General features: G+C 32.8%; 1 protein-coding gene across 2 annotated transcripts; it reads right to left on the reverse strand.

Moving 5' to 3' along the window:
• Positions 1–478: 478 nt before the first annotated feature.
• LOC108198145 (uncharacterized) lies at positions 479–11162 on the reverse strand. Of its 2 annotated transcripts, none has more exons than XR_010286349.1 (13): positions 10762–11162; positions 10158–10492; positions 9982–10082; positions 6528–6649; positions 6350–6447; positions 6017–6122; positions 4852–5009; positions 3614–3702; positions 2854–2981; positions 1867–1964; positions 1479–1728; positions 968–1343; positions 479–875 (listed from the first exon to the last, which is right to left on the reverse strand). XR_010286349.1 is itself a non-coding variant. In XM_064082901.1 (13 exons), exons 1-13 carry the CDS (start codon positions 11050–11052, stop codon positions 800–802), a joined length of 2220 nt encoding a protein of 739 aa, XP_063938971.1. In that variant the 5' UTR covers positions 11053–11160; the 3' UTR covers positions 479–799. The 2 variants fall into 2 exon arrangements, 1 of the variants encoding a protein (XP_063938971.1); XM_064082901.1 differs by having other exon boundaries at positions 1487–1728; positions 10762–11160.
• Between the last annotated feature and the right edge of the window lie 895 nt (positions 11163–12057).

The raw sequence follows: 12057 nt of genomic DNA on the forward strand, positions 1-12057 counted from the left end.
TTTGACTTTTTGCACACATTTCAAAGTGTTTTGACCAAGCACCTAAAATCATCATTTTTCTTTAAAAAAATTATACTTTAAAATTTTGACTATACACTTTTATTTAAAAAAATAAAATTTAAAAAATAGTAAATATAAATACATGGTCAAGGGACTTTAAATTACGTGCAAAAAGTCAAAGCGTCATCCATTTTGAAACGGAGGGAGTATGAGATTGTGAAATGTACTCCCTCCGTCCCCTTAAGTTGTATAATTGGAGGACAGTTACGCGACACGCACTTCAATGCTCCTCCAAAGTATAGTTTTATAGCTTATTTTAACCATTTCTTCTTTCTGAATTAAAATATAACATTAATTTTTTATTCAGAAAAAGAAATTTATAAAAATAAGTTATAGAATTATACTTTATAGGAGCATTAGAGTGCGTGTCGAGAAGTGAAAAAAAATGTATAGAATTGAATGGGACAAAGAGAGTATATAACCGGGAAAAAAAACACCCCCGCCAAGTACAACCACGTCGAAAGATGGATTCCACGTTAAAAGAGATACACGCAGAGATGTCCTGTATAGCTGTTTCACAAATTATGGTTCCCTTGATGCTCAATTACAACCTGTATGGGATAATTCATCTCTAAACCATGCTCAGTAATCTCTCCTTGCAAGGACATCATTAACAAACTATGTACTCAGAGAAAACAATTAGTAGCACCATCTTAACTGTTTTCACCAATGTCAAAGGCAGAATTTTACACAATAAAGAGAACTATTTGAACCCATTTACGATAATCTAAAAGGAAAATTATACCACTTGAGATCCATCTGGTATAAGTTGGGAGCGCCGCGTGTCAAGTACCTTTTTCAACGCATAGTGACATCTGACATAATGAGCAAAAAGAAATATTAAAAAGGACTAATATTGTATATTTGTTAACCAAGTAAATAATATAATATGGCAAGTGATGGGTACCTCCAAGGTAAATGATCCAGAAACATAGTTGGTGAGACAATAATATCCTTAAATGAATCTTTATTTGCTATATAAGCTCTATAGCTGCATTCATTGTCTTGAGCTGTCCAAAGCTTCCAAAGGGTAGTTTCTAAGTTGTTCCTCTCTGGTACTATATAAATGACTAATCCTGGTAAAAACAAATCAGGAATATCTTCAGGTGCTGATGGCACATCTTCTATAAACTGAGAGACTGGGTCCTCAACTATATCGGCAGAGGATTGGTAATATGGCTTCATAAAACTATGAGAGGAACTGCAATCAATTTCATCACAAGAACTATTTTCCATCTTAGTATTTTTCCCATGAGATATATCTTTTGCCCGTTCCATGCTCCCTGCAACAATAATAAACATAAAGAAAAACAAAAGTTTACATTTTAAATTACAGAACTAGCTTGTTAATTGCCACCGAGTAGTTGGTAGCAAGGTCAATTGATTATATTATATCAGCAAGCCAGATAGGATTCCACATTGTTACCACCGGAGTGATGAATGCCCCTATTCTCCTCGGCTTTCATTACCACTGCAGTCAAATCTGAAGCTGAAAATCTGTTGTCCCCTCGAAGTTGATTGTTCTCGCCAAGAAATCGGCGTGCAAGTCTATAAATTGCAGTACAATCAGTGTTTGAGTTGCTTGATAATGCTACAAGTGCAGATGCACGAAGCCTAAGTATAGATGTTACTGAAAGGCGTGCTGAAAATTCATGTTGGTATACAATGCTGCATAAACACACAAACACACACTTGTATTACTAGCTGAAAGTTTAGCAAAAAACATCCATATAGATGGGCATCAGATAGCTACACACCCCCAAATAAACAAAAGCATAAATAGAGGGAAAAAAGTATGTTTTGCACCTTGTTATAAATCCTGAGCATGCATCTGCTATTACTGCATCCATGCAAGGAAGGGGTCCATAAGCATAAACATGTAATCTAGGAAATCGATCATATAGCTGTCAACAAAGGTACACAATGTCAACAAAAATTAAGATGGCCAATTCTCTAAGTTAGTAAAACAAGTATTTATATACACTGACACACTTCAGGAGTAAACAAAACCAAGCAAACATTGTTTATACCACTCACAAGTAAGTTCCAAGGATGAAATGTACACGGAAATTACCCCCTATTACTCCTAGATAGAAGCAAAAAAAAAATACCCCTACTACTTCCAGGGGAGAGGTTGTTCCAATAAACAGCCCAAACAAACTTTTGCAAGGCTTTGTCATATCAATATCAAGTTTTTTAGGTGAACATTAAAAAATATAATCAATCTCATGCTCCTAATGCAAAATGGTAATTTTGTTTCAAGCAAAAGTGTTTTAGAAATGTCTCTTCAAAAATATTAAGGCAAAGTGTTCATAGCAGAATGCTACAAATGACATAACTTTGTCCAATTATTGCCACATTATGAAAAACATGATGAGCTCCTGAATGGAAAAAGTACACTCTAATAATATTAACCATCATATTTTTAACAATTAAACAAAACCTAGACTTTTTATATGAATATATAAATTATAATAAACAAAAGCATAGCCCTTAGAACACAATCAGGATAGATACATATTCATTAAGGAATGTCTAACACAACTGCAAGAAAGATGCTAAAGAATACACATTATGTGATGTTTAGAGTAAATGCTTTATCATTATAAAATTTAAGAACTGGAGTTGATGACTTCTTAGTCCATGAAGTTTACACATGACTACTTAGTAGATGAATTTTACAATTGAACAGATAGCTGCTACATCTAAAAAGATACACTCGTGAAGATAAAATGAACAAAGAAAAACAATTTATCTATGATATCATCAGTTATAAGTAGAAGGATCACATACCCTCAACCCAAGCAATGCACCTATTGCTCCTCCAAGGGAATGTCCTACTATACGAATCTCATAACCTTCACACTCACAACCAGCTCCCAGCAACGAAGAAAGAAATCCACCCGAACCTGCTGCACTACCTACAAATGTAAATTATCAGATCATATTTGGCCAACTTTATAAATAACATACCACATTATATATTTTTCAATGTTATGAATACCGAAGACACGGAATTATACACAGTCTACTCTTCTGCAAAATTGACATAAAGGGGTTCACACAGATTTGTCGAAGCTTTGAGAATTATCAACTAAGCAAAAAAACTGCAAAACAAATCACAACTATATACATACGTATCATTTTGGCTTCGCATAGAGAGGAACATACTCTTTTGTTTTTCCCAAAGTAATTCTCAGCATAATACTATTTGAATTTTGTGAAAGTAATTCTGAGCATGGTACTATTTTATTTTCACTAAATAATTTTCAGCATAATATCTTTTTCATTTTCATTATGTAATTCTCAGCATTATAGTTACTTCTACGGGTATATGATAAGCCCTTGTTTCACAACTTGAGATTTCTTTAGTTAATTTTATTGATGTTGAAGACTTGAAACAAGTATAAGAATCTCCAGCAGACAAAGGGAGATATTGGCAATTTGGCATCACTAAGTGGTGCATTCAAAATAAAGAATAAGATTTAATGCTGCAAGGATCTGAAGTGAAAAAACACAATATACTGTCTTTTTCACAGTTATGGTTATTTACCTTCAATTTGCATGAAGATATCTCGTGCAGCTTCAACTACCCCGGAGTGTCCATAGTGTGACAAAGATGGACCTAAATCCTGGTGATGCCTGACTCAATGCTGAAAACAAGTGAGGACAAACAGAAAAAAAACACATAGAAGAAAACATAAAATGTAAAATATTATGATATAAACCACATACATTGTATCTGTTTAGCAAGTAGATCGAGTGAAACATTTATATTGTTTACTAATTTTAGTTTTGTGCACCCTGTGCATGGTCTTCCATTTTAATTTAATTGATCATTGTAAAAGAATAAAAGCTATACAACTCAACTGCAAAATCATGAGAAATTAGGCATAAAAGTGGGGGAAGGGATGTGACATAGGCATTTGCAAGAACGGTCAGGAATGGAGCAAGGAACTCTATATAGGGTGGGTATTGAAGTAGAGTTTCCTGCCTCATTACCATGCTTACAACGAAAACAGATTAATTACAATAAATAAAAAATCTCAATGATAAAAGCACATATATACTGTAGATAATCAAAGTTGACATTAAAATAAGTAAATATAGAAATTCTTATTAATCCAGCTATAGTTATAACTGGGACAACTCAAGCCACTGAAGGGAGAAACAGAATTAACTGAATACTTGCCGAGTTCGAGTTGTATAGACTAGTGTATGCTCTTGGTCATGCCTCCTTTTATACTCTGCCTGAATATTACATGGTGCCACCTTTGGAGTTATTCAGTTTAATTTTTTTAAAAACTTTTGTTTGTATTTATATTATATAAGATGGAGAGGCTAGGTGCATTACTGCATGTGATTGAGCGAGATAACCGTCCTATAACCAACTGAGATTTGCTCAAAAAATCTTTAAAACCAACAATCAGAAAAGCCTATGAAACTGTTGCATGATGATGTCCACGTATCTTTTATGAGTCAATAGCCAATATAACAAGCATATAAATATGTCTTTTCCCCTACATATTGTAACATTGTAATTGCAAGATGTGATATCAGCTGGAGATCAATTTGTTAAAATGAACATTTAACAATTATAGTCCATTTTGTATATCAGACAAGATGTAACCATGCTTGATAACCCCGTGTTTCTTTTAAGATGTAAAATCACGAATAGAAGAATATGCATAATAAAAATTTGCAAAGAAACACTTCATCAGAAAAAAGAGAGGCATGGACAAACAAGGTAGACCTGCAGTTACAGGTATGGCAGTAAATGGAGAAACTTACTTGCTCAAACCATCTAATTCTTCTGTAGTAAGATTGCATTCCCTACATAATGCATCAGTTATAAGGTCTTCTGGGCTTTCAGTCCCGCGAACAGCAATCACAACACATTTTAGATGATGAAGTACGACAACAAAGTAAGCTGCTTTACACTTTACCATCTAGTCGATAAAATAAAGAATAAACAGAGAGCATGGATTAATAAGAAAATATATAAAAACAAATATCAGAATAGCTTGAGAACAAAAATATTGAACACTTTTTGGTTGAACTTCATAATGCAATTTTGGAAAAGAATCTGAGCTGCCTCTATTAAAAAAACACTAGTATGGTTCGGATGATCAGAATCATTTTGCTGATTCTACGTGTCACATTGTAAGCAATACTACTTTAAAATGCTATGTTGCACTCAGACTGTACGGGAACATATACAGGGGCGGGCAGCAATCACATGCTGGGGAGCTCTTGAACAACCTACTGATTTATAGCAGTTGGATGATCTATCCAACAGGCAAGATTATAACAAATTTTTCTACCATCCGGCGCTTTTTTTAGCTGACCGTGTTAAAAAGTGTTGGACGTGCAAATTTTTTGTTATATTCCTGGTCGCTGGATACATCACCAACGGCTAAACATCAGTAGGCTATTTAAGAGCTCCCCAGCCTGTGATTGCCGGGGACCAGGACCCTATAAATATAATAGAGGTAATATTTAACATCTAAAATATTAAACATTATACAAAGATTAAAGAAAAGGAGTTTCAGCTCCAAAATTCGTCCACCAGTTTCTAGGACCAGATGAGTATCTCTTTGTAAGGGACACTAAATCATCAAAGGGACCCTAGACATCCCAAAACTTGGGTACAGCACCTGTTTGGCGCCTCTGTGCAACATAGTTAAAATGTGTCTATAGAAAATAGTATAAGACTTATTACTATGCCCATAGCAACAAACAATAATAGAAGTACTCTTAAATCAACAAGAATGTCAGAACTAATGCAGGAAAATGGAGCAAGAGGTTAATGAGGATGCCTCACATCTACATACAACAATATAGTGAGTTATGGTACTAGATAATCTATCCACGTATATATGAAGCTCTTGGTTCTCTCAGAATCAAAATCCGAAATAATTACTAAACAAGATAACACAAAACCACAAAATCTCACTTGATTGACACGTCCTTTCCGAAGCACATCTGGTGTTAAGTTAAGATCTTTCAAGAAAGCTGCAGCATGACCCCGCCACCAATTATCACCTTCAAGTACTGGTCGCCTAAAGAAAAGAAGAATCGTAAAGACCACAGCGATGAAAAACAACAAAAGAAATCTAGATTTTGAAATTCCATATAAGTGAAAGCCAAAAAATAAATCTCTTTTGAAGAAAAAATAAATCTCTTTTATAAATCCTGGAAAGGAGACTCTATGAAGGATGCAAACAGTAATTAGGTATCATCAATCTTTATATAAATGTACGGTGACCATGAATAATTAAGTACAGACCTGTTGCGGGTCCAAGGAGTCAATATTCCTTGTCTATAAAGCCATGCCCATGCACATGGAAATAATACAGGGTTTCTACCAAAATCAAGTAACAGACCCTGCAATATGTAGTACTTTGGTCTTAGAAGCTTTTCAAACTACTTCCAGAATACCTATAAGGAATGTAATATCACAAGACCGTGTATGCAGCTTCAGCAAAAGGATGGTAAACAACAGCTTCGTGAATACGCTCTTCCGGTGCCTCAACCATATCTTGATGAATTTCAGTGATGTGATCATTCCTTTGTAACAACGCCAGGCCTACATTCCAGATATTGTGATGCATATCAAGTATTTATAATTTTATATATTGTGAAGATTGGAACATTGAAAAATCTATCAAGAACATCTCTTAAAAAAAATGAGAATATTCAAGAATAAGCTAATACAGTGTATCTGAATCTAATCTTCAGATTGTAATTGCAACTGTTGCAAATAATTATATTGTGATATGCATGCCGCACAAATTTGATTCCATCTTTTTGTTTATTATATACAAAATTACAGAGTATTAATCATTTGTGAAAATTATGAGATCACACACTTTTTATGGGAATGTGCTGATCTTACTTTTATAACTATTAGATCATAAGTATTTTCATGTAAAAGTCTTATTAGCTAGAGTAGAAGGGATATTAGATTAACCTCATACATTCAGTTGCTTAACTCAGGTTAAATAACACCAAAAATTGTGTTTCACGCTGTTTCACCTTGAAAAAGTTCTCTCGGACCAACAGAGCTATAATCTGACTCATTCAGCATATATATTGTTAAACACTAGAATTTTATATTTGAATTACTTAAAAAATTTATATTTCATAATTTTAAATGAGCTTTTTACACCATTAACTTTTACTATGGTTTTGACTTAAATAAAATATACAGTCTTACGAAATAAAAATATTAGTCCCTCCGTCCCATAATACAAGTCTCTTTTCGAAAAATTACGCATATTAAGAAATCATTAATTAGATAATATTTTCTCACTTGTACCCCTAATAAATGCATTAATGTAGACTCTTATCCAACCCTCATTAATTGTTATACAACTGTCAAGAAGGGTAATTTTGGAATATTGTCAACATATTTCCATTGGAAATTAAAAAGTAGACAAGTATTATGGGACAAAAATTTCATCTTAAAGAGACTTGTATTGTGGGACGGAGGAAGTAATACATAATTTTTAAAAAAATGAAATTCATATATTAAGTTCTAAGTTTATTATTCAAAGATATCAATTTAAGAAAAATAAGAATTTGAATAAACTCAACTAAAAATTTAATATTAAAAAAATATATTTAGTTATAACCGTTCCAAAACTAAGTGTATCCACATAATATCATCAATGCTATTAACCACAAGTACATAAGTATATGACTAACTTTCTTTTTAGACTATAATTTTCTGTGCAACTAAAAGAGTAACAGTTAATTTGGATTGATTTGTAGCATTTAGAATTTTCTCAACAGAAATAAATATTAAGAGTTGCCTAAAATTCAATATTTTTGACAAAAGTAAAGTCTCCTAAAAAAATTTATAACATTTATCCTTTTTTTATTCTGAATATAATTTTGTTTTGTTAGAATACATAAAAAAAAAACAAGTCATCGTGAAAAGTTTTGCTATTTAAAATCATATAATTTCATTTTAAAATATTGGTAAAAACACATAGAAATATTGAAGACGTTAATATTTGCTCAAAACTAACAGATGTTTAAATTGTGGTTATACACACACACACACACACACACACACATATATATATATATATTAGATGTAAAAAATAAGGGATGAATATTAAAATATCATAAATTAAAAAAGAGATATGATACAGAAAGAAATAATATGTGGTAATAGACCTATCACACGTATCGTGTCGTATATTTCGTATCGTGTACTTTCATGTTTCGTGTCCTTGGAAGTGAACCCATGTCCGACCCGTTTACGGTTCATGCACTTGATCTCAAACCCATATTCATTAGAACATATTGTGTACTTTTCGTGTACATTTAATATAAATATAATAATAAAATTTTTTAAAATATTTTTTAAAATACATTTTTATTTATTATATTATAACATATATATTAAATCTTTATATTTGCATACAAGTTGTGTACAACTTTATAGATGTATATATATTATATACATTTAAATTTACACTTTTTATATAAAAACATATTTATATCATGTACATTTATGTACTTTCGTGTATAACTGTATATATAGTGAAAAGCCATTTCCGACACTAGAATCACCGTGTAATTTCATGTCCGTGTACTTTCGTATTTCGTGTATCAAAGATTGAAACCAAACACTAAATTCTTGTGTCGTGTACCAAATGTTTTTCTCAACAAAAATAAATTTAAGAATCTTTTTATGCCTGAAATTCAATATTTTGACAAAAGTTAAGTCTCCCAAAAAATTTTACTCCTTCCTCCCACTCATTGTGCCCTCATTTCCTATTTTGCTTGTCCCATCATTATTGTCCACATTTAGTAAATATGGTAAATTAAGTATTAATTATGTTAATATATATATGAAAAATAATACAACTTTTTGGTAATTATCAGTTTACTTATTTGAGTATTAAAGGTGGATTCCTGATTGTGGGCAGAATTAGTTAGGAGGGAGTATAACTTTTTCCTTTTTCTGAATAAAATTTTGTTTTGTTAAAATACATAAAAAAACAAGTCAACATGAAAAAATAGATTTGCTATTTAAAAATTCATATAATTTCATTTTAATATATTACTGAAACATTTAGAAATATCGAAGACGTTAATATTTGCTCAAAACTAAAACATGCTTAAATTGTGGTTATACACATATATATATTAAATGGCAAAATATAGGAAAAAAATTATATCTTATTATTAGAAAAGAGATATGATAAATAATATGTAATAGACGTGATATAAGGATACTTAAAAAAGGTTAATCTGGTTTTTTTTCTCTATTAGATAGATAGCATTTAATTAGCTCTTAATTCTTCCAACTAGAGATGACCCCTTAGCTTGGTTCTTTGCACATCCAGACCTCTCTTTATAGTTTATATTCTAATTTTCCCCTTACCCAAGTCATGAATCCTGAATGACTTTCAAACATTTCAAGAACAATGATTACAAATTTAACCAGAATTTGTAAATCCGGCAGGAGTATAATTGGTAAAAATTCTATTTTGGACAGAATTTGCAAGACTTGATTTCAAACTCTGATTTCTCACTAAGTTTACACACACAAACACTACTAACTTCCCTTTAGGTTACTCCCGCCAACATATTGGAAGAGTTATTATTCTCTCACCCTCTGTCTGAGACATCGACAAGAGTAATTATTAAAAAGCTAAAGTCTTAACTCTGGCTATATAACATAATGCATACATAGTTAAAAACAAGCAATAAAACAACAAACTTTTGTTAATTTTACATAACTTTCCCATTTAATGCTTGCTCTCCTTTTTGGGGTGATCAAAGGAAATGGGTTAAATATCATCTCTGTGTTTTGTTGATATGAATTAAGTTGAAGAGAAAGTTATGAAAAACCTGCCAAAAGTAGTCAATCAATTAAGTTGAAGAGAAAGTTATGCAAACCTGCCAAAAGTTCTAAATGGCCAGTTCCAGAGGCACGATAAGCTACAAGATCACCCAGTAACTGCGCAACTGAATACACTTCATCTTCCTCCAGCACGGTTCTAAATGAACAGTTAATAGTTGGATTTAGAAAAAATTAAAAGGTAAAGGTTGAGAGCAGAGTTAAGTAGTTATACAAGTATTTGGCACGTCCCATACAGCACAAAGCCTCGCGAAGGCCATAATCAAAGACCTCCTGGTAATGAGTCTTCCATGCATGATCTTGAGTAGTGTAAAAAGATCTCCATCGAAGAACATCGGATCCGGCAAGACACTGCAGCACTACAATTAAACACACCACAATCATAAAGACGACGAGCAGACGTTTATGGGAGCTGGTACAAGTGTTCGCGGTTGGGGGTTGGGAAAAATGCTGCCAAAGGCGAAAGAAGAGGTAAATAGCAGCGATGAATTGCAAGACAGTAATAAACATAGCAGCACGAGTCCACCACAGCCATCTCTTGTATCGCATCTGACAGTGAAGATGAACAAGGAAGGAAGGATTTTAATAATAACAAACAAAGAATAAAATAAAGCAGGCAGGCTTATTATAACTATAATTATAAGAATTACCCAGTTTCATAATAAGCAGTACTCGAACTTTATCATTAAAGTTACACGAGGATTAATCGGAAATTAACTGAATTATGGGAAATTAATCAGAGATTTAATCAGTTCAGCGAGTTACGGAACTGAAATTAATCGGCGATTAATCACCGACTTTTAGAACCGAGAAATTACCCGTTTTTGGTGGCGAATGAGGGCATCAGCAATGGGAGTCTCCGTCTGGGAAACAACAAGAAGAGCAGTAGCACGTTGGGCAATAGCAGTACGAAGCATCGCAATAATTCTGAGAAAACAAAGCAACCATATTCCAGCAATTGCCAATACATCTCTTTTGCTGCATCTCTCTCCCTCCACCATCTTGAATATCAATATGATTCCCAATATGATCACTACCATATTCAACAATCCTAATATCACTGCTGCCCATCGCACCTTCATCAACATGTATACCCATTTTCCACTCATCGAATGGGTACTATTTCAGCAATCACACAGCTTACTTTTTGCAATTTAGGCCCCCATTTTAAAGGATTTTTCTATCAGATTACTACTACTTTATCACCATAGCTTTTCGAATAAATTATATATGAAAATTTCTGCGTCCGGTTGGAGCCGGTCCGGTTTACTCCCATCTCCATCTGTCTTTTATTATCCCTTACAAATTAGTGAAAAAAAATTTAGTATCACAAATATGACGATTAATGTCCAAAATATCATTTTATGTAAAATAAGTTTTGAGTATCTTTTACTAATATAATTGTAATAGTTTTTTACTCCAATAACATAACGCTACACGAAATAGTGTTTTGTTTTTTTAATTCCAATGAAATGCTAAACAAAATAGTGTTTTGTCCTTTCAATATATACACAAATTTATTTAATATATATCACAAAATACTATACGAAGTAGCGTTTTATCCTATCTATTCCAACAAAACATTAAAGAGTGAAGACACAGATGATTTATTTCAATCAACATTACACAGTTTGATGTATTGTCATAGTTCATATTAATCAATTGCTTCCATGTTGCTTTAATTTTTATACCCTATTGACTAATGTTAATGTTAATTTTGTGCCTAGCTATCACTTGTCTAATCAAATGTCTAGCTATTTAGAGCACCCCCAGCGGGGGTCACTTTGCGCCTCGGGCCGCGAGAAATGGAACTGGCCAGCTGATTTTTCATTATTTTGCATTGGAGCTGAGGAGGAAAAAGTGGGCAGGACCGGCGAGGCGACCCCGAGCCACTTCCTGCACACACTTTTTATATATATATTATATTGATTCACATGCATCTTATTAGTTTGAGTACATAATAACAATGAACTAAATATATTATAAAATCAATTAAAGAGGGCCTACTGAAAGTGGTAAATGGCACTCGCATTGGAAGACAATACATGTCTTCTTGACCAGGACAGTTTTTTCATACGTGGCATATAAATGACACTCAGAAATGGGTTATGCAT

The sequence above is a fragment of the Daucus carota genome, chromosome 8 (genome assembly GCF_001625215.2).
Source record: "Daucus carota subsp. sativus chromosome 8, DH1 v3.0, whole genome shotgun sequence".
Taxonomy (NCBI): domain Eukaryota; kingdom Viridiplantae; phylum Streptophyta; class Magnoliopsida; order Apiales; family Apiaceae; genus Daucus; species Daucus carota.